The sequence below is a fragment of the Haliotis rubra genome, unplaced genomic scaffold (genome assembly GCF_003918875.1).
Source record: "Haliotis rubra isolate DU_JTF1 unplaced genomic scaffold, ASM391887v1 Scf189, whole genome shotgun sequence".
NCBI lineage: Eukaryota > Metazoa > Mollusca > Gastropoda > Lepetellida > Haliotidae > Haliotis > Haliotis rubra.
In genome coordinates this window covers 982,287-1,004,804 of record NW_025765880.1, presented here as the reverse complement: position 1 = coordinate 1,004,804, position 22,518 = coordinate 982,287, and the positions used below count along the sequence as shown (strand labels likewise).

The 22,518-nt window shown below is 40.2% G+C and overlaps 2 protein-coding genes across 2 annotated transcripts; both read right to left on the bottom strand.

The window, feature by feature from the left end:
- Window positions 1-1,223: 1,223 nt before the first annotated feature.
- LOC124274189 (CUB and zona pellucida-like domain-containing protein 1) lies at window positions 1,224-4,036 on the bottom strand. The gene is made up of 4 exons (XM_046709496.1): window positions 3,894-4,036; window positions 2,834-3,030; window positions 2,193-2,593; window positions 1,224-1,446 (listed from the first exon to the last, which is right to left on the bottom strand). Exons 1-4 carry the CDS (start codon window positions 3,943-3,945, stop codon window positions 1,263-1,265), a joined length of 834 nt encoding a protein of 277 aa, XP_046565452.1. The 5' UTR covers window positions 3,946-4,036; the 3' UTR covers window positions 1,224-1,262.
- A 2,783-nt stretch (window positions 4,037-6,819) lies between these two features.
- Window positions 6,820-12,429, bottom strand: LOC124274229. Its single transcript, XM_046709567.1, has 5 exons — window positions 12,329-12,429; window positions 9,889-11,145; window positions 9,160-9,356; window positions 7,697-8,097; window positions 6,820-7,026 (listed from the first exon to the last, which is right to left on the bottom strand). The coding sequence occupies exons 1-5, from the start codon at window positions 12,405-12,407 to the stop codon at window positions 6,843-6,845; spliced, it is 2,118 nt and encodes a 705-aa protein (XP_046565523.1). The 5' UTR covers window positions 12,408-12,429; the 3' UTR covers window positions 6,820-6,842.
- Window positions 12,430-22,518: the final 10,089 nt, after the last annotated feature.

The window sequence follows — 22,518 nt, the reverse complement described above, 5'->3', positions numbered from 1 at the left end:
TAGAAAATCACAGACCTATGGTATGGGGAACTTCCGGAGGCTTTTTAATATATAATCGTGACAGGCGCGTCTCTTACATTACAGCGAGACCAAAAGTCTGAGAAGATCGTTGTTTTCACCCTGGACAACCAGCCTAGGCGTGTTCTGGAAGCCTGACCACTTTTACAGCTAGGTGATTATTGTTAGTACTGCTAAACTTTCATGGAGTTTTGCGGTACCACTCTACTGTATACTGCCTATATACTTAAGATTGTGGCAGCAGACCTAGTCATCGCGTCCTTGTCACAGGACACGACAGTAAACATTCAGGATTCACTTCCTTTATATAATATGTGTGTGTGTGTGTTATAATTTGGTGGTTAACTTCATTTAACTTCCTATTTTTGAAAGATAACACTGTGACGTAGTTACTTCGACGTGAGCCTCAGAGGTTGACAGTCAACTCTTTCATGACGTCCATTAGTTCCAGACTTATGGTTTGAGTGCCAAGGCTTTCCTCGATCATATTGAACTACAACCATTGTATATCACACTATCGGAAGATCCCAAGCTTCAATAAGCCATGCTTGTCGTAAGAGGCGAGTGACGGGATCGGGTGACTAGGTTCGCTAACATGTTCGACACATGTCATCGTATCCCAGTTGCGTAGATCGATGCTTATGATGTTGATCACTGGATTGTCTGGTCCATGTAGCTGTAATATTGCTGAGCGCGGCGTTAAACAACAAACACACTACCGGACAGTGTTTCGATTTTAGACTAATATATCTACGAACAATGAGCATTTGCAGAGAAGGAAAACGTACATGCTCAAGGAATATTGCTACACATGTTTATGTCATAGACGAAAGCAACATCATCCTTTAGCCATTGTGTAGTACTGATGGTACTGAAGTCAATGTTGCAGCACTTTCTGGAAATGTTTCTGAATCATCAATACTGATAAGAACTATTCCTCAAGTTCAAACGCAGCATTGAACGTGGATACCACAATCATATTTGTTTAAATAGGAACCTACGTATTTATGTTTAGCATATTACTTACTCCGTAAACAACAGTAACAGACAAGTCTGTGCGTTATTCATTTGGCCTTCTGAGTTGCCTTACCTTCTATATCTGCAGTACAATATTTTCAGCATACCCTCAAAATGATACTGGTTATTCAAATGAGTACGTATAACACAAGTCTTAGAGTATAATTAAATAATGCCTGAATGCAGACTTCGCACGACTATATTCATTTATTGTTCCCGGTGTCTCCCTACAGGTTTGACCTCTCACAGATGTTTTGACATTCCGGCGAGAAATCAAAGAGCGAGCAAAAACTGACGTCACATGTGACGTAGACGCTGTCATGGTGATGGGGCACATCGAAGGCATCAAAGTAGAAACGGGTGAAGTCATCTGTATGACCTATTATATGGGTGAAATGGTTCGCCTCGCATCTGAAAGTAAGAGAATGTTGTCAAGACAGCAGCAGCAGTGTGTGTGTATGCGTGTGTGTGACAGAGAGAGAGAGAGAGGGAGGGAGAGAGAAAGAGAGTGTGTGTGTCTGAGAGAGAGTGTGCGTGCGTGCATGCGTCGTACTGCATGCGTCGTACTTTCAGTGTGCGTGCGTGTGTGTTCTATACTGTTTCTGGTATTATATTCATTTTATGAATCAATGTTTTTTAACACAACCAGAAAAAACCACTATAATATTAAGAATAATTGCTAATTTATGACTGCCTTAGATAAAGAACACCCCATAGAATTGATATAGCTGATTCATCCTCTATGATTAGGCTATTTGTCAAACACTGATAAAGATTCGATGCATCATGCTTTAAAATCAGTGAATAAGGGAGTATGGAGTATGGCGAGGGGCATCATGAATGGGCTTCATACATTGTGCCAACGCTTTAACTACAGCCCCAATGCTTTTCAGTTTATAGGCGAGATGCCCTTGCAGTTTATGAACCAATTTTATAGGGAGGGAATGAGTGAGTTTAGTTTTACGCCGCTGTTAGCAATATCCCAGCAACATAACGGCGGGGGACACCAGAAATGGGCTTCATGTTTTGTGCAAATATGTTAGGAATCGAACCCGGGCCTTCGGCGTGACGAACGAACACTTTAGCAACTAGGCTACTCCACCAACCCAATTTGATAGCTATGATTACTGAAGCAATGTTTTTCCAAAAGCAACAACCTGTTCTGAATAAGTGGCAAGGACGTAGCCGCCTCGGGTCTTATCTTTTCACTGACGAAGCAGTTATCCACCAGCAGTTTGGCATCAGCAGATCCAACCATCCCAACTTGAACATATATACGAGTTCCAATGCTGACCTCCAAGGGGTTTCCGCGGGTTTCATTTTCATACAAGCTGTCACTGTAGAACGTTATGGCGGCCTCATGTCCGTCCATACTGCCAGATTTGTGAGCGGTGGCCGTGTTGTTGTTGCTAGGAACCAGACTGGTAGAATCTGTTGCGTTTTGGAGGAAATCACATCCTAGGTCATAACGCCATTTTGCTCCAGTGACGAAGTGAGTTTGGAGATCGACGTCATATTCTATGAGGTAATTGCTGTATTTCAGTGACATGTTCTTCGTCTGAAAATGAACACATGACTGGATTAATTCGTAGGATTTTCTGCATAATTAAATGGTCTATACTGAGAAGATTTTTTGCCATGTGTTTTGCAGGTAGTTTGTTTGGTGAACATAATACAGCACGTTCATTCTTCAATTCTACTACAAAATCAATCATTAATTTTACAGTAAATTCTATTACCATTAATTTTTCTGTGAATTATATTATGTGAAGATATCAAGGTGACACTTTCACCACACCTTCAGCTGAGTGTTGCAGTCATCAAAGGAAGTGTTGAAGATCAGGTGATCTCCTTGTCGGACTCCAGGACAAAATAAGTTCGACAGGTAGATATTTTCAGGGACAGAGTTGGGATAAATAGACGCTAGCTTGTGAGTGTCAACTGTGACATGCCAAGTCTCTTGTGTGCATGTTAGATTCACCACGTCTTGCATGACTGTAGATAAAATGCAACAATGAACGATTATAAGTGATGTTGAGCAGTGTATCAGTGAGACAGGTAGTTAACATACAGAGAGGTCAAGTTCTTCAGACAAAAGAACACAATGACTGTACACTGAAACACGGGCATATATCTCAGACACCTATTCATGAAACATTTTAAGGTACAAACACCACAAAACAGACTGGATGAAAATGCATTGCTTATCCAGTGCATGAAATAAGCCCTAAATCCAGCCAGACATCAGGGCTTGTAACTTCAAAATGTTACCAGACCCAAAACTGGTAACTTCAAAATGTTACCAGCCCAAAATGGATTTAACAAGCACAAATATGATGAATTTACTCAGATGTATGGAACATCCAAAGATTTTATCAGACCATCGGGCTGGCTCGCTGTAAATTTAGACCGACCGTCAGAAATCTATGCCGTCTCGGTCGGTCGGACGGCCCTTATTTCATACACTGGCTTATCTCAGTTCTTGGCGTGAGAATTCACTATAGAGGCGGTACCTGTGAACATCTAACCAATATGCTCTAATTGACAGTATAATAAACGATTTTCTGGTCCAGACTCCTTAAACAACAAACAAGCAAACAAACAACATAAACAATAGAGTTCAAGTACAATGTGGCACGAATGCAATGCAACTTTTTCTCGCACATTTTCATAGCATGGCCAACTCCGATAAACATCTGTGGCGTATTTACATATAAGTTATTAGCTGTATCATGTGCGTGTTACGTGTTACACAAAAAGATATACGTGCTAAATGCTGTAATTCCTTATTTCAATTTAAAGCAAAATTCGCCCAAACTCGGAATTCAACGAATATGTGAAATCCATTTTTCTCTCACCTGTGGTTGCCCCTACAGAAGAGAATAACAGGAGTAAATATGTCGCATCCATGACTGGACTGTACCGAAAACTGGAGTATGTCAACTTATCTGTCGGACATCAAGTGGGAAGTACTGCACGTGGTCCTCGAGAAGAAAGAAAACAGCGAACTAGTTGAGACGTTACAAGGTAACCTACAACGGTGCTATCTGGATGATACAACGCTCTTTTGTGAGAAAGCATGATACTAAAACAATTGGTATATCAACGCTTTGCTATCTGGATGATACAATGTTTTGCTATCTCTTTGTGATGAAAGCATGATACTAAAACAATTGGTATATCTTATTCGCTTTAAGTGAAATTGCCACAATATCAAAATATACAATGTGTTTTGCGTATTCCATCCAATTTCATTTCATAAGGAAGATTATGTAAAGTGTGAAAACGAGGAATTACGAATTTGACTTGTATATGTCTTCAGGTTCGTGCATTACTCACGGTGAAATTACATCACAAATGTTATATTGAATTTATTATATCTCAGTATGGTTGCGTATTCCATCTTTGCAATTTACGAGAATACTTATGATAACTCACAGTGGCACAACGTCTAACTGACAAAACATTTATAAATCTAGAGCATAAGCTTTTACCTTTTACAGTGTCACAAAGACTAAACTCGAACGTCTTTTGTACCTCAAAGTACTGCAATTTTAAACAAATGTTGAATGTCCAGTTATCATTTAATTCTATGTAAGCACATTTTTATCTCTTTTTATGTTTTTAGTAATGTCATATTTTATGTTGTTATTCATTTGTATTTTTGTCAAGTTCTGTGATCCCAAACGAATTCCTTTTAAGGTAATAAAGTATTGTCTGTCTGTCTGTCTGCCTCACTCTGCAATATTCCAATTTTGGCGGCGGTCTGTAAATAATCGAATCTGGACCAGACAATCCAGTGATGAACACAACATGAGCATCGACAAACAGGTTACCGAAGATCAAGTTTAACCCGGATCTTCACGGGTCTTCTACACCAGAAATCCAAGGTGAACGAATATAAATTTTCACTGAGGTTTTAGAGCTAGTCAGTATATAATGTCCTAAGTGACATCTTGATAACCGATGAGGTCACAATCTATCTCATCATAGTCATGGCACATGTCTTGTCCCACACGGACAATATATAGAGTGAGGTGACCCCAGTTTGCTCTGTGTATGTGGACGTGTATGTCTGGGACACAGGGGTTCGAATCACTGTTTGGACACGTAAATTTTATGTTAGTGTACCGGTAGAATTTTCTTAAAAATTCATTTCTTCACCGATCTCGTTCAAATTTGAAATACATGTATATGTTAATCATAACATATAGAAACGATGCACGATTACAAAAATCTAGATTTTATATTTGTAAAACATATTGTCCAAACAGTGATTCGAACCCCATTTACTTTTCTAGTGATGTCAGCTAGTGCTCTGACCTTTAAATGGAAGTTAACCTATAGGTTACTTACTAACAATTCTTTTTAAAATAAAAATTAAGACCGAATACATCTGTGCATCGTCATACAACAAACACATTTTTATGTACATTGTGTTAGCGGCGAGCAAGATTTGTTTGTATGTATGTTGTTTAATGCCGCACTCATGTGCAGCAATAATCCAGCTAATGGGCTGCGTCTGGACCAGACAACCCCGTCAACATCATGAGCGTCGATCTATGCAATTGGGATACGATGACACTTGTGCCACAGGCCCTCGTGTCTTTGCGAGGATTAATGACTAAAAAAATATTGTTTTTGAGCGGACACCCGACTGGAAATGCTTCACAGTACAATACATCATGTATTATTCTGTGAAGCATTTCGAGTCGGGGGTCATCTCAAATTTTTGTATATATTTTATAAAATCCCTAATCCTCGCAAAGACACGAGGGCCTGTGACCTCGCAAAGACACGAGGACCCGATTCCGTTAGTCTCCTCTTACGGTCGAGAGGTAACAGTCAGGTAATCAGGTTCGGCGACTAGGATAGATAAGAAGAACAAGTTTTATGGACTGACTTCTTCATTGCCATACCTTTTTGGTGTATATGCTAACGCCGTTATGCAACATAACTGAGTTAATACAGTTGACAAGGTTTGATGTACAGCGTGATAGCATTGCTGATAGTTGCTGTGTTTATAGCTGATGAGCTATAGCTTTAGGTATGACTTCTTTACTGCCATAAATTGGTGTATATGCTAACACCGTTATCTTGCAAGTAGAACACATTATTCACAAGATATATACATACAAAGATAACTGAGTTTATACATAGGTTGATGTACAGTGTGGTAACAATGTTGTACTTGCTGTGTTTATATGCGACATCCAGCTGCATGTACATAGCAATAACGTACACGTGAAGATCCTGTTTAGAATTTGTCTTCAGTAATGTTCACATGCTTGTCGTAAGACGCGACTAACGGGATTGGGTAGTCAGGTTGACATACGTCATCGTATCTCAGTTGCGTAGATCAATGATCATGCTGTTGATCACTGGATTGTCTGGTCCAAACTCGATTATTTACAGACCTCCGCAATATATCTGGAATACTGCTGAGTGCGGCGTAAAACTAAACTCACTCACTCACATTCCAGTACGTTTGTTCCTCTTCTGCTTACCAGCGTCTAAACGCTACTTGAAGAAGTTTACACACTGGTGTTTTCAGATTCAGACTCGAAACTTAACATCCCCCTTTGATATAGCTATTCCCAGTGAAAATATATTTGGTTTCTCCCGGTATTTGAGAAACGAACTTGACCCTCAGGCAATGGCCTTCTGTTGTAAGGTAGCATTATGGATTCAATGAGAAGTTAGTCATTCATGCATCATAAATAATTTATTCGGTAATTTACTCCATCAAACACGGTATTATTGGAAAAGAAAAGAATTGACGAGTTTTAGTGTGATAGGATTCTTTATTAACGCGATTTCATCTGACATCGATTTTGACATTTCAGAGAAAAGTCTGTGAGTGAACAGAAAGTGACGTTACATGAGACGTAGATGTTGTCATAGTGACTCTTCAACTGAGAAGCATCGAAGTAGAAGCGGGTAAGTTTGTCAACACGACCTATGACATGAGTGAAGTCATTCGCTTCACACCTGAAGGAGAAGAAACATTTTGTTAAACATTTTGCAAGACAGCTTTTGACAGAGACGGTAGCAATAATTGTGTTTGAATTTTACACTTGATTCCTCTGGTGAACACAAACTATGAAACATTGAGTATGAATCTTAGGTGTAAGGTTGTCTTTATCTTGGGCGTTACAATAAATCCTTTGGTTTGGATTCATAGTTGTAAATTGATGTTTATGTAACGTGATCCAATAGCGAATTGGTTTATCAATGATTGGATGACTGACAGTTTATTCGTGTCCATAACGTGAGATCGACGCCATTATATTCCCGTAACGCCACACTACCTGGCTGACAGGCCTTCATGCATGTATGCTGACTATTTAGAGACTTGGTTTTCTGTACAGTATGACATTCGATTTGTGAGGCACGAAAAAATATATTGACGTGCACAAGAAACTGCACAAACTAATTTTGGGGATTATTAAAAAAATGTTGTGATTTACACGTTACAAACATTATGTACGTGTTGCCAAAACTATTTCAAAATATATGTTCAATTATTTACGTTGTGTTTTGTGAAATAATCCAAAAGCACTATGTGTGAACGTTCTTTTGTATGTCAGTATATTTGGGCTCAGCGATAAGGGGCAGCTGACGAAGTACCGCCTCACTGTAGTCAGGAGGGACTACTGGCCTGTTCTGAAGAAGTCGTACAGCTGTAGAGTTATCTGCCCCCTTGTTGGCACTGACGTTACAGTTGTCCACCAGAAGTTTGGCGTCAGGGACATCCTTCATCGCAACCTGAACATAAACACTTGAGGCGAGGTCAACCTTCAAAGGATTTCCTATTATTTCATTTTCAAAAGAACTGTCACTGTAAAACGTGATGACTGTTGCCTGTTGTTCGGTATTGCCAGCTGTTTGTACAGTCGGCACAATTGGCTTGATGGGAACGAAGTTAATAACGTCAGTTTCACCCTGGGCCAGGTCACAGTAGATGTTGTAACGCCATTTTGAACCGGTCACCAGATTAGTTTCAGGATCTCTTTCATACTCGGTCAGGTAGTTGCTAAATGTCATCAACGAACTGCCTGTCTGGAACATAACGTATGATTTATGCATGAATGACAATGACAATGATAATACTTTATTACCCCAAGGGGAATTCTTTTTTACATTTGAACTTGATCACATAATTAAATATTAAGAATTACAAAAAGGTTAAGAAAACGCAAAACAACACAATAGACAAACAAAGTTAACAGTCATTTAAAAGGCCAATACTTGTTGGAATAAAAGAATGTTATAATTAAATTCTGTTTGTTTTAAAACGGGGCATATGGTATCGGCGGCCTGAAGGTAAAAGATTATATTCAGAAAATAAAACGTGGCTGGAATCAGATAAAATTCTCTCAGCAAGGTTACGAATACGGGAATTAAAAAGAGGAGGTAAATCCAAAACAGGCACCCCAGAGATTTTAATGCAATTAAAATGACTTGGTTAAGATAACCCTTGCGTTTGATATTAAGAGAGACATACCATTGAGTTGAAAAGGTTAAAATATGTTCAACAAAACAACGCTAAAACAACAGCATCGCAATTGGCTTATGTCTTTGCAAAAATGTTTTATGGTACACCTAAGTGACTTTGTGTAACCCTCTGATAAGTGTACTGGTGGTGGTACTCATGGCTCTGATTTGTGCCATGATGCTTTCGTATTTCTTAAGGTGACCAATGAACTTACCTTCGTGTTTGTGCTAGCCACCAAGATACACTCGGGAACACCTAGTATCATTACTGCTTGGTAGTGATTCATAGTGAGTGAGTGAGTGAGTTCACTTTTACGCCGCTTGTAGCAATATTCCTGCGATATCACGGCGGGGCACACCAGAAATGGGCTGTAGTGATTTATACCTACATGCTCATACATATAGACGCAGTCGTATAACACACAAGGGGTTTCTTATTATAATAGAAAAGGCTTTGTCGCATTCTTGTAAGGCATTTTTACGAACCTATTGCAATTCATCTGTCAATGTATGTTTCACATGGGGTGTTTGCGTAATAACGCACGCACGCAAACACGCACACGCAAGGTTAAGTGTTCTTGCTCACATCGCTGTTACTGTTAAGTTGTATGAGCGTTGAATGCCTACCTTAGTCTCTGTGTTGCAGTCGTTGTAGGTAAAGTTGAAGACAAGGACGTCGCCGTCAAGGGAGCCGGGACAGTATGTGTTGGACATGAAGATATTCTTAGTAATCGGCACCGGATTACCCAAGGCTAGCTTTTTCGTGTCCAGTGTAACAAACCAACGTTCTGGCGTACATGCCACTTTTAGAGAGTCTGATACAACTGTAGATATAACACAAACAGTTATCACACAAAGATCAGTAAGATTCTCTTTTGTTGTTCAATTCCGCACTCAGCAACATTACAGCTATGTGACAGCGGTAGGTAGTCAGTAAAGAGTCGAGTCTGAACTAGGCAATCCCCTGATTGATGTCATGGGCATTGTTCTACGCAGACACAATACGGTGACATACACCAACCAAGTCAGCCAGACGGGGAATCCAATCCCGTTAGTCGTCTCTTTCAAGGATGGATTGCTAAAGATCCCGCAAAGATCAATGAGGAAATATATTTCAAAATTACCATACTTTTTAATTATGAATTATTGGAAAACAATGCTACTGACACATACCGGGGTTTTTACAGTGTAACCCGGCTCAAAACTGTTACTTGGGCAGCCTTGTCTTCTTTACAATTTCTGCCAGGAACATCTGCCAGGTTTTATAATACAACCGCACAGTAGGGACTAACAGTCGAATATGCAGAAGATGGTTACGGTATTTGAACTACATGCTCATATAGTCTGGCTACTTACCTGTATCCTGAACATCGGTCATAGCAAAAAATCCAAACATTTCCCGAGAGCCATAACCAGTTATATGTACAGCAAATGGACATGCATTGGTGGTACTTCTTATGGCAGTCGTGTTATGGGGAGCAATGATATCGGCGGTTGAGATGCGATGGGAATGACGTGAAAACGTTGTCCAGGTTGCATCAATGTTGATGCTTGACGTGCAGGCGGGACTGGTGTCAATTGAGACATGACATCCATATTCCATATCTGATGTCTGAATGTCAGGTATAACATACTCAACACCATAGGTCTCAACTGCCGGAACTATGGATGTGTAAACGCTGTATTGTTTAAATACTCCAACCATTTGGAGGACAAGTATAGGCATTGAGCTGTTGATGTAATAGAGGTCTCCTCCTCGCATGTAAGGTGCGTCATAAAATTGGCCTTCATCTAGCTGTGTCGTCCGAACTCCATAGACTCCAGAATCGACCACAACAGTTGTATGGTTGTAGGCGGCCAAGACACGCAGTACACTACCGTCCCTATATCCTATTGGCCGAACAAAAAACGTTTTACCCCAAGATTCAATGGGAGGTATCTGACTCATGACAGCATCAGCATTGTTAGTATCTTGTGGAAAGTTTAAGGAAGGAGATCCTGAAAACACGGCTACAGGTTTGCTGCTCTGAACGACCGACCCTCCAAAATCACAGTGCATCTGTGATTTCATTTCAGGACGAGCTAGCTGGAGAACTACTCTCTTCTGCAAGACAACAGTAAACTGGCTTCCCCGCGTGTATGTTGTGCCCTTGAACGTAAGAGCGCAACTCCGCGAAGTATTAAGCTGAATAGTAACAGTTGTATTGTCTGTGACAGCGACCACGCCCAGCAGTGCATTATTTGGCACAGAAGGCACTAGGTATCTTGCAGACAGTGAGTCCACGGGCAGTACAGGAAAGGCTACAGAACCCCCATTGGTATGTCCCCGGAGAAGCAGATAGAGCTGGGAGTCAGCGGAGCATTCAACATCTATAGCACGCATCTGGGTATACGCTCCAAATGTTACGAATTTCGATTGAAGATTGAACTTCGTTACCGTGACATTTCGCTGAAGCTGTACATGATGTGCAGTGCCGTCCACGTTGATGACAGAGCAGGTTCCTGGTCGTGTATGTGTGATGAAGAGGACACCAGTAACTGTATCAGGGGTGGTGGTTTTAGATATAGGGAACAACGATGCAACAAATTTTCTTCCTGAGTACCGAGGTTCCGCTGGAGACAAAAAAAGGGGGAAATACTACATTCTACAATATTATCATTTTCCTTGTGTCATTGTAATTTTATACAATCTGATTGGCTGAATTGATTCATAAAGTTAGCTCATCGCGCTTTCGTGATACCTAAATCAAGCAACAAGAATTCGTACCTCAGTAAGTGAACGGTTGTCTCGTACTGGTAGTGAACACATTACTCAATTCTTTTTAATACTCGTTATAGGATGCAAGTGAATATAGTTACATGCACACACACACACACACACACACACACACACACACACACACACACACACACACACACACACACACACACACACATGCTATTTAACGCAGCAGCATTCGGCTATATAATCGGGTCTAGACCAGACCATTCCATGATCAACATCATGAGCATCGATCTACCGGGATGCGATGACATGTGTCAACCGTGTCAATGGGTCTCGCTTCCCGACCCTGTTAGTCGCCTTTAGCTAAGTATTAGTTGCCGAAGACCAGTTCCAGCCCAGATCATCACAGATTAAGTGATCTGCCCACATACTAGTAGAGGCGATTAAGTGTCAGAGACAAAACGTGTGTTGAATATGTGTAGACATGTCGAGTCACCAAGTGTGGAGCCTCTGGTCTTGAAACAAGGCATATGATTTTAATAAAACATTGCCCTAGCAGCTTCATCACTTTCTATCTTCGCTGCTGTCATGGATATTTTGACTAACCAGAGCTCATATTGGAATGGAGGAATATGTCTAAGGCCATTAAGCGAAAATTCAACCTGTTCGTGGGTGTTATTGTCTGTCGATGCCATCGAGAACGTTAGTGAATTTCTAAACTCGGGTCAGGTCACGTGATAATATTATTATTGACTATTAATGTTGACTTTTGAAAAAAACTTCTTCTTCGCGTCACTAATTTGGACTAATATGCTTTATTAAGGCCTTAAAACATTTTACTGTATATCTCCTTTAAGGAACATGCTATCCAGTGTTTCATGGCATATGGCATTTACAAGGCTAACTGAAACATTTAAACAACAAAATCGTCAGTGTGGAAATTCTAGATGTAAATAATCAGAAGATCGGGGGTTGCAGCTCCCTTGCAGAAATAGTGGGCTAGTGAATGTACACTCTACGAAGGACATGACTACAATCATCATATACACTTTATTCCAGCTTAAACCCTACCTGCAACCATCCCAGCCAGGAGGGTCAGTAATAGTAAGCCTTTGACGTCCATGGTTGCCCTGAAAATGATAGGCTCCATATTGTGACATTCTGCAGATGGTCCCGTGACTAACACCTTTCTATCTGACAATAGATAAGACGAAATAACAATCAGACCATTTTGAGGACAGTGTTACTTTGATAACAATAATCCCAAGTACTGAAACCGGTTATTCATTATGGGGATTGTTTAAAAAAATCATGACGAATGTATATCGTTATTCTTACATTACAAAGAAAATAGCTAGCATGATTGTGTTTTCTAATGTGAAGACGTTAATAAGGATGATGCTATGGATGGTGACAAATTTGAATACACACGCGAGCTTTCTCCACAACACGGTTCTCATGGGTGAGATTGAGTATTTTCTTTGACGACCTTAGTGCTTGAATTGGAGATTTTATGTGCGCTTTCCGGTATTTTATGTAATGTAGTTATACATAGCTTCGAGTTTCAAAACAACATCATTATATATAACTAATCAACTTTAATCTTAAACACAGTGCTCACATTTCAAACTGGTAGACACTGCATACACTATAAAATCATGATAAGACTCTCCACGAATTCTTCAGTCCCACTGTACCGGTCTCTCTTCGACTTTGTGCTTGGCCAACAGTTGTGATACGGGTCGCATGAACTCGCGTCCCCTCGGCAGGCCAGGTTAAGCGATACTGCGTTTGCAAATACGTTCGAGTGCTTTGGCGACTTCGGCCGAATCTTTCGTCGTCAGCGGTTCGGCCTCTTTGTAGCAACTGGCGACATCCACGACGATCAGGACATACTTGTATCCTGTCGTGTGGTAGAAACAAGAGGTCGGCTTGATGCACTTGATTGGGTGTCGAAATATCGAATTTTCGTCTCGGGATGTACCGAGGTGCCGGCAGGTAGATTTGCCACAAGGCTTGTTTTTTAAGCCAAGGCGACGTCTTCGGAGACTCTGGCGGCTTTGGCGAGTTTCAGGATGGCCCCAGCGCCCTTTCAGTATCGGCGCGGGCTGTAGTAAATTTTCTCCATATTTGATTATTGGTTTTATTGTTTTAATACGTGTGTGTGTCCGTACGCATAAGTCGTGATGCCATGGTCGGCAATCCATCTCTTGGTGTCCATGGGAGACAGCGACGACTTGTTGATTTTCAGACCGTATATTGTGTGCTTGTCGCTACTCAGCATGTTCATTTGGTGTTTGAAGGACCGTTTCTCGAACAGCGCCTGTTTGAATCGATCGTGCCTGATGTGTTTTTTCACCACATTTTTTTTCATGCCTTTCGCCTTTCTGATTTGGTCGTCGTCGCCTTTCTTGATCAAATACAAGTGTTGCTGGTAGTCGGACAGCCAGTCTCGGTTCACCGCCAACCTCTCGGGAGCCATCGGGTAGCGGTTGTGCTGTCGATGTAACTCAGCGGGATAGTCCAAGTCATTCGTCACCACTCGCCCCTTTCCGTAACCTGCAAGAAAACTCGTCCCCCTCTCGATGCTTGTTATGTGCGAAAATACGACAAATACGAGCGTTAATGACTGCGGTGCTTTGGTAAAAATAATGCCGAGTACTTAAATCGTTTATGGCATTATGTCATTGTTTAAACAATCATGAAAAATATATATCGCCATATTGAAAGTACAAAGAACTTAGCTGACAGGAGTTTGCTGCCTATTATGGTTTTTTTGATAAGAATCATGCGATTGACTGCGAGAGATTAAAAAAAACGCACGTGCTTTTGTTTACATAACGGCTTTCATGGGTCCAACTAAGGGTGTTTCTGACGATCTTGCGGGCTTGCTATGGAGATTGTACGTGCGCTTCTAACAATTTTAGGAAATTCAATTATAAATTTAATTAATTAAAATAAGTTTCAAAACAATAATATTATATCTGCATGTAACTAATCAACTTTAATCTTTAACATTGGGCATATATTTCAGTTCTCTGGGAATATTTTAGTCTGACCTTCTTGTGGTCATTCATATATGTTTCAGCGAATTCAGTTAAAAGTCCACTTGTGGTATGACGGCAAGGTTACAAGTATGTTCAGTTTGAGAAATATCATTAAGAGACATTTTTTGAGTTTCTGCTTTGGGATTTAATGTAGCGGGTTTTTTACAACTTTGCATATTCAATAAAACAAATCCCATTTGTGATTATTAAACCCTTTTTCAGAAATATAATTGGAAATATAAGGTGAATATCTGGTAATAATAATATGTCTTTAACAAATATGGTTTTTTCTTTCTTTTAGTTGTATCAAGGAGGTTTAATTCTTTAGAATAAATAGCAAAAGCAAAAACAGCAATACAATGTATGAGTACTTCGGTGATATTAAGTACCATTGGAATCAAACAGGAATAGAGTTATCGTTCATGTTTGAAGTAGCCATCCACGTGCTTGTTGTTGGCTTTGGCATAGCGCCTGGCCGACATCCCGCCTCTCAAACCTTTCTCTACGAATAGGTGCATTTTCGTAATCCGTCAGCAGTTCCAATTCCACGCCGTTGTTTTCAACAAGGCCTCCCAGCAGCGCAGCACCGGAGCACGTCTGTTTTCAAGTAGAGATCGTGGTAGTCGCCGAAAGTCTTGCAGCCCAGTTTTCCCCACACGTTTGTCGCGTGCGAGTAATCGGCCTCGTTGATGCCCGAGTCAGTCAAGTGACTATAAAAGCATTCCATGGGAGGTAATCGTGTTTCGTCGAACCTGGACCAGTCCTCCATGTACTCGTACGGATAAACGCCTTTTCTCAGCAGCAGAGGCCGAGTCGCCGCGTCGGTGTATCGATTAGTTATGTGAAGGATTCAGGGTCGTTGGCATTCACCAGATCCTCCAGCGAGGAGAGCAAGAACTGGAAGCTGTCTATACATTTCAGTCCCTCCAGCTAGAACGAGATGTATTTCTCCATGTTGTTCGGGATGCAGTTTATGTTGCCTTCCATTTTCGAGATGGCTTGCATGATGAGATGAGTATCGTATTCCTGAAGATTGTGCGGCACCACGGTGATGGGTATGATTTTGGGATTGAGTTTCAAGTTGCACGCATTGTGCGCGGCGCCACTGTAACGACCGTTGACGTAGCAGTGATCTCTCACCGAATCGCCGTTGAGCGATTGTTTGCACACGTGGCAGTGAGTGGCATTCTCGTGAGCTCACCAGTCGTCCCGTGTCATGCACATGGGGATGATTCTGTACAAATGTTTCTTGTTGGTTTTTTCCTCACGTTGCAGGCAGGTGAGAACATTTTCGGCTGCATCCGGACCTCGGTAGATCACGGGAGGATTCGTTTTCCCGTCGTATCGGCCAATAACGTACCCAAACCCGCAGGCCTCATGTTCTTGTGTTTGCGAGTGAAACTCTAGTCGGTCGTGGTCGGCGTTGGCATTTTTGACGAGGGCCTCGAAGTCGGCTTAGATGATGTAGGGCACCGGCATTTGTTTCCTGTGGTTGATGAATTTTAAGATGTTGTTGTCTTCCTTGGGCATGTCGATTCTGATCGCTGTCTGCCCACACCCGAGGTCGGCGCGTGTGTAGCCATGCAGGCACCGCTCTCTAAAAGTGTTTCTTTCTGCCTTGTTTCGACTTGTTTCGGCATGTCACTTATTCTGTGCGATGGCTATTCGTTGATGGCTATGTCGTTTTGTTTTTTTACTTTGGCGATCTACGAGATGGGCGTGGCTTTGTCTATGCCGTCCCAGTTGAGCCGTCGTCTGTGGGATAGCACGAAGGTCTATCTAAATTAGCGGTTGCGGGAAATAAGAGAGATCTCAACGACCATCTCAAACAATCGTCATCCTTGTTTTTGACGTTGGTCATGGCCTGTTTTTTCTTGAAGTATGGGGGCAAGTCCAGGTACGAGCTGCCTTTGAGCGGTACGTAGTTTGCTATGTCAAAATAAACGGTATTTATGCTGCTCACCGTTTACCCAGAACCCATGTTTGTGTATCGTTCCAACAATTTTTTTAATTTTTGCAGCAATGTGCTGATGGTCGAATCGATGGAGTCGCATTGTAGCACGACTTCCTGTTTGCTTCGGAAATAAGACTCAGTGATTTCGACACTGCCGTCTGTAAGCTGAGGTCTCCAGCTCACTGCTTTAACTGCTTCACTGTTAAGGGCTTGACGAATTCGACGTTGAGTAAGCTCAACTGAGTAATATAAATAATAGCCGAAGGCAGCGATGATTTCGAAATGGACGATTTATTCACGCTGCCACCCGATGATGATGTTGATGATGGTGCGGACACCCCATTCATCGGCAGCGCTGTAAGAAATGAAATCTTAAAGACGACCATTGCGAGAAACTATACAAAAGACGTGCCACAACACGCACGAGAAGCATCGACAAAATATTGCGCACGTACCCAGTTTCGAATTTCCCGTCAGGGAACTTCCCAGCGGGCACACAACGTTGAATCAACGTTGAATCAACGTTGAATTTTGGTTGTTTGGTTGATCAACCTTTCATAAACGTTGATTCAACGTTTATCATGCGACCAAAGAAAGTTAGTCGAGATTCGTTTAGTTGTCAACGTTGTTTCAACGTAAGGAACCAACAAAATGTCAGCTAATTGTTTCCTTGGCAAATTTGATACATAATTCATATTGGTAATAGGTATCCAACTTAGCAACTATCATTTGGGAACATTAATTTCATAAAAGATCAAGATCGAGCTAGTGACAGATATAATCTTATATATTGTTTGATTGTGCATCGATCAACGGACGGAAATATTACGTAAATCGCAATGATTTTAGGTATAAAGTCATCAGTTATCCGAATTGCATTACATTTGATATTTTCCCACAAAACTGTCAAAATTGTATAATTCCCAACAATTTGCTTTCAAACACATGTCAGATGTTGACCTTTCGATCGCCTCGTTTGGCCATATCCGGACATGCGCACAATTATCGCGCGCGCAAAGGCAGCTGATCGTTGTCAGTTCATTTTGGCGAAGTTCCACGCAATAATGCCAATATCGTTCTATTTTCAACATCTTCACGGCGTGCTGGTGTTTATTTGGTAAGTATGTCCTTCATGTATAATGAAAACGTAGGAATGTTGTTTAAATCTAGCAGGTCAATGTAGCAAGAAACTCCGAATTAGGGCTCATGTTTTATCTCACAAGGTTGTATATATATATGTATATTATTTGGGGATGGATGGAAAGGAAATGCAACGTCTTTGTTAAGGATGAAATTGTATATAATTTATTTGAACTTTTATTTATTTACAAAATTTGTAACTTCACTAATGATTCTTTGATGGGACAATTAACAAAACTGCACCCACAGACTTTCATTCTTACACTTGTTTGGAAGGGATATGATAATTCATGTCTCTTAAAGGTTAAGATCTTACATACAAAAGAAGTAATTTAGTAAGGAACATTTAATTATGAAATAAGATATAATTTTAATGGAATTTGCAGAAATCTCATCTTCGAAGACTGGGTGGCAGCAATTTTGTGGATCACATAAAACGAGCAATGCTAACGTAACACGTTTATAACATTTCACTTGTTTCCAGTATATCCACCACAAAGTTTAAGAGAAAGATGATAATACTCTTTCATTACCACTTGTTTTGAATATTTGTGATAATGTTTGGTCTTTTTTGGTGATAATAGTTGGTCTTTATCTTCACTTATATATTAAGGTTGATCATGTAAGAGAATAATTTGACAATGATTTCTCCCGGATATGTTTAGTTTAATGAGCACTCCCTTGCTTGGCGCCATATTGTTTTTCGCCGTAAAAAGCTGGATGCGAGATAGCACGCCAGAGGACAGAAGTCATACATTTATAGAGATATATAGATGTTTATTGCTGGGAGACACACTCTTCAGGTATTTGGTCAGCTGTAGAATTTAAATATGATGTTTTTTATTATTGTCAAAGGGTAGGTTTTTCATTATTTGCAATCTAATATGTGTGCAGTGAAACATACTGAGATTTGGTAGAGTCCATTATTTAAAGTACAGGTATTGTTAGATATCAGCATTTTATGTACATGTTCCCTTGTCAAGATCATCTATCGAGTATATTAGAGAGAAGGTGTATATTTGTAGTGTTTTAAATCAGAGTTATTTTCAGTGTATGACCTACATTTCAATATGTTTTGGCCACCTGTCACCCCTTTGGTCAAATAGAGTAGGACTTCCATTTCTTGGAATTGAGAGTCAGAGATACACTGTTTCCAAGAATTTGCGTGTGCCAGCGATGTTTGTTTACGAGTACATTTAAGTCTTTTTGAGTGTAGATTGGAGTTGTAAGAGATGTTATTCAATGTCTTATTATTCAGGGTATGATAGATTATTTCTGGCAGTGTAGAGTTTAATCTCATTATTTATTGTTCATGATTCAGAGAAGCATAGTTATGACGTCGCAGATATTATACGCACACATAAATTCATTATATGAGATTTTCTAAGCGTTCCTATAAGAGATTAAGTGGAAACATTTATGAATTATAAAGAAGTTATTTATCTGAGTTTTATGAGTGTACAAATGACAAAGAAAGAGGAGATAATAGAGAATATATTGTATACTTATGAGAGCTCATTATTGTTTTCAGAACTCCATGATCCATACCTCCTTGTGTTTGGGAATAAATGGTGTTGGAAGACCTTCCACAATAGACTTGTTCTTTGACCTGTGAACCACCACCCATGTTGTTTTCTTATCATTTAATGTAAAATGGCTTTTGTTACAATTTATGACTCCTGGTAGCAAAATTGCTACATCAGTACAACTCCTATTTAATTTGAAATAATCATTTCCAAGAATCTCTAAAGAAAACTAAATCTGACAGAATAACAACAATCTTCCATTGTTTTGCAGGACAATGTCAAACAATTTGATGTCAAGAATGAATGTTGATGGGCAAAACAGCAAGTTTTATTTTAAGAATACAAGGTTGTATTCAATCATCTCTGGTAAGTTAATTACCAAATGCAGCATTTTCATCATGACCATAGCAAATAGTATATGACAGTAAAGCATCGTCTAATTCATCCTAATTCATAGTCTAATTGAATAATCAACTTGCAATTGAGGATTTTCTTTGAAAATGTTTAAGAAAACTTCCATTCCTTTAGTTGAAAATATAAATTGTTTACACTTTTCGTCATATTTTGTATTGATGCTGTTCATATGTTCACATGCCAAGTTACAGCAGTGAAATGAACCTTTCAAGTGATTGATTAAACAAATACTTGAATCATTTAAAGGTCACATGCAACCAAAAAATCTAACATAATTAAAACACAATTATCACTTATTCATGACATATAATATACATTGCTGGTAATGAAAAAACATATAAACAAAATTATAAGCGTACAATCGCAAATCAAAAGTGCAAAATTGTGTACTTCGGTTTACTTCCCAAGAAACGAAGCAGCCAGGATACCGAACCCAGTCAGAGCGGGTGGGTGTGCACTCAAGTGTAACGGCTGGTTCATTTGCAGACGCCTTCACGGCTCATTGTGTGTGTATATATAGAGATGTTGGGTTTTGTAAATACATGCTCATTTTTTGTGTATAACATTTTGCAATCAACAGACATCATAACATGTCATGTGTTCAAGTATCACACCTGCCTGTCTGTGTAATTACATAATGTGACAGAGACCGAACTCGGGCCATAAATCAATGCATTTTGTTTATGGTACATAGCCTGATTGGTGTTAAGTTTAAATTGCATGTGGTCAGTGATAGCAGCTGTGTATTGAATATTGTCAGACAGACAGGCAGACACATAGGTGTCAATAAAACAAGACATTGAGTTTTGTCTGTGACAGCGACATATCTATATCACAGTTAGAAATTCTGTACAACGCTAAATAATGACATTGCTTTTAAGTATCGAACTGAGAAAGTGACTCGGTAAGAAGAACGTGTGGTGAAATAGACAAATGAAATTATATAAACAGTTAATTTACTGTCATAACATATAAAAAGCTCGCGCCTGTGAGATATCAACAAAACATTAGAAAAATAGCTCACACCAAAGCCTTCACCGAGTATTCACCCGACAACCCGCTTCCAAGCTGCGCGAACCTATTTCACTGCGCACGTGCTATGAGAGCAGCCCAGCTGTTGAAACCCGTTTTCCCCAGAAAAGTCTGGGGAAAATTAGTGAAACGTTTGAACTCCGATTTCGCGCGTTTTTTCATCGCGTTTTTTTTTAACTTTATAAGTTGAATTTGCATTTTTGACGATTTGTTTCGGTAAGTCCATACCGAAAGGTATCAGAATCTGCAAAGTTGTGTTTTACGTTGCATGTGACCTTTAAGACAATATATCTTCCATATAAATTATTCATGTATTTAAATATAAAATTTCAGAATGTGTCCTATCTCATGGGAATGAGATGGGAATGCATCCGAAGCAAATTTCAGGAAAGAGTTAGGAACGTTTCTGAAGTATCCACCTGACCGCCAGGCAGGGAGTGGCAGAAAGAAGAGGAGCTGATAATTGTGTTTTTGGAGTTGTAATTGTGTTGAAAAATCTGAACTGTGGTATTGAAATTGGTGGCGTAAATGTCAGTTTAATGCTATATGCAGATGATATTGTGTTATTAGCACAACAGAGATCACCTATAGACTATGTCATGTGTGATGTTTTACATTATGCATTAAACCACGTTTCTCTGTGTGCGTGTGTGTTCATAAAGATTTCATGAAAAGTGACTTGTTTTATGTGCTGTCTTCAGGTATAGTTCCTGGTCATCTTGGATCCCTTTCATGGTGAAAGTAATTGCATTGTGTTTATTCAGGGGTCTGTCTAATAGCTGAAATTCAGACAAAATGTCTTCTCGGGACAATTTCCACCTTTTCAAGATAACAATACAACAGTAAATAGTTTTTCTTTATTTGGAATACTCTTTTCTTACTGGAATTATACGTCCAAGTGACATAAAACTTAATGAACATTATATTGAATGAATTTTCTGTTTGAACACTGTTTATTGCAGGTAGCTTTTGGGGTATTTTAGCTGGATGCAGGAGTTTGGTGCTACTTTAGTGTAGTTTAAAGATGAAGTGCGAATCTATTTACAGGAAAGCGTAATACCTCCCGGACACAACCACGGAACAACCCATTTTCAACGTTAATAATATGTCAAACTCAACGTTGATTCCACGTCGGATATCTACGTCTAAAAAACTTTCATATACAACCACGGAACAACCCATTTTCAACATTAATAATATGTCACACTTCAACGTTGATTCCACGTCAGATATCTACGTCTAAAAACTTTCATATACAACCTTTTTTCAACGTTGATAATCGGTCAAACTTCAACGTTGATTCCACGTCGGATATCTACGTCTAAAAAACTTTCATATACAACCTATTTTCAATCTAATTTCAACGTTGAGGACCAACCTATTGTCAACGTTGAAACAACGTTGATGTGCCTGCTGGGTTAAACCTTTAGACTAAGTCCTGAGAACCATGCACATATTGCTCGTGAACAACATGGCTTTCGCACATGGCTTGCGAAGACTCGACGAGGCGCAGGATCGCCGACAGAATACTCGACCTAGAAGACCAGAAGTCGGCTTGATTGGAAGCGGCTTCCCAGAACAGAGAAGCGCTCCGATCGCAAATCAGCCGAGTGCGAGAAACCATCCACCGAGTCTTGAACAAGGACACCACGTTGCCCGACAGGCTCCGAAATCTGTTCTGGGAACAAGAGATAACCATTGCCAGCATTCTGACGGTGCTTGGCTTCATCGTATCAACCTTGGTCATCTCCCTGACAGGTGACGGTGCCCCAGCGACACCACCAACACCGACATCAGAGATTGGATTATAAAACATCTGAAATTTCTCAGGGAAGCGCTGGCAAAACTTGCCGCCAAAGCGTTCCCGGGCATCTTGGGCGGCATCGTCTTGTGGCTGCTGACCACGCTGTCGAAAACGGTCACATTGCAGGGCCTAAATCTGTGGGCGTACGTCGCCGCTAAGGAATTTTTTAACCAAAATGAGACACTGTCCGACCGCGATCCCGCCAACCATGAGCGCTGTCTTGCGACTGACGTGTCGCTGATTTTCGGCCAGCGCGTGTGCCGATATGTTGTGGTGGTGGTTTCACTATTCCCATGCTTGGAGCCATGTACAACCCTACAATTCAAAACGTAGTCCACTTTACA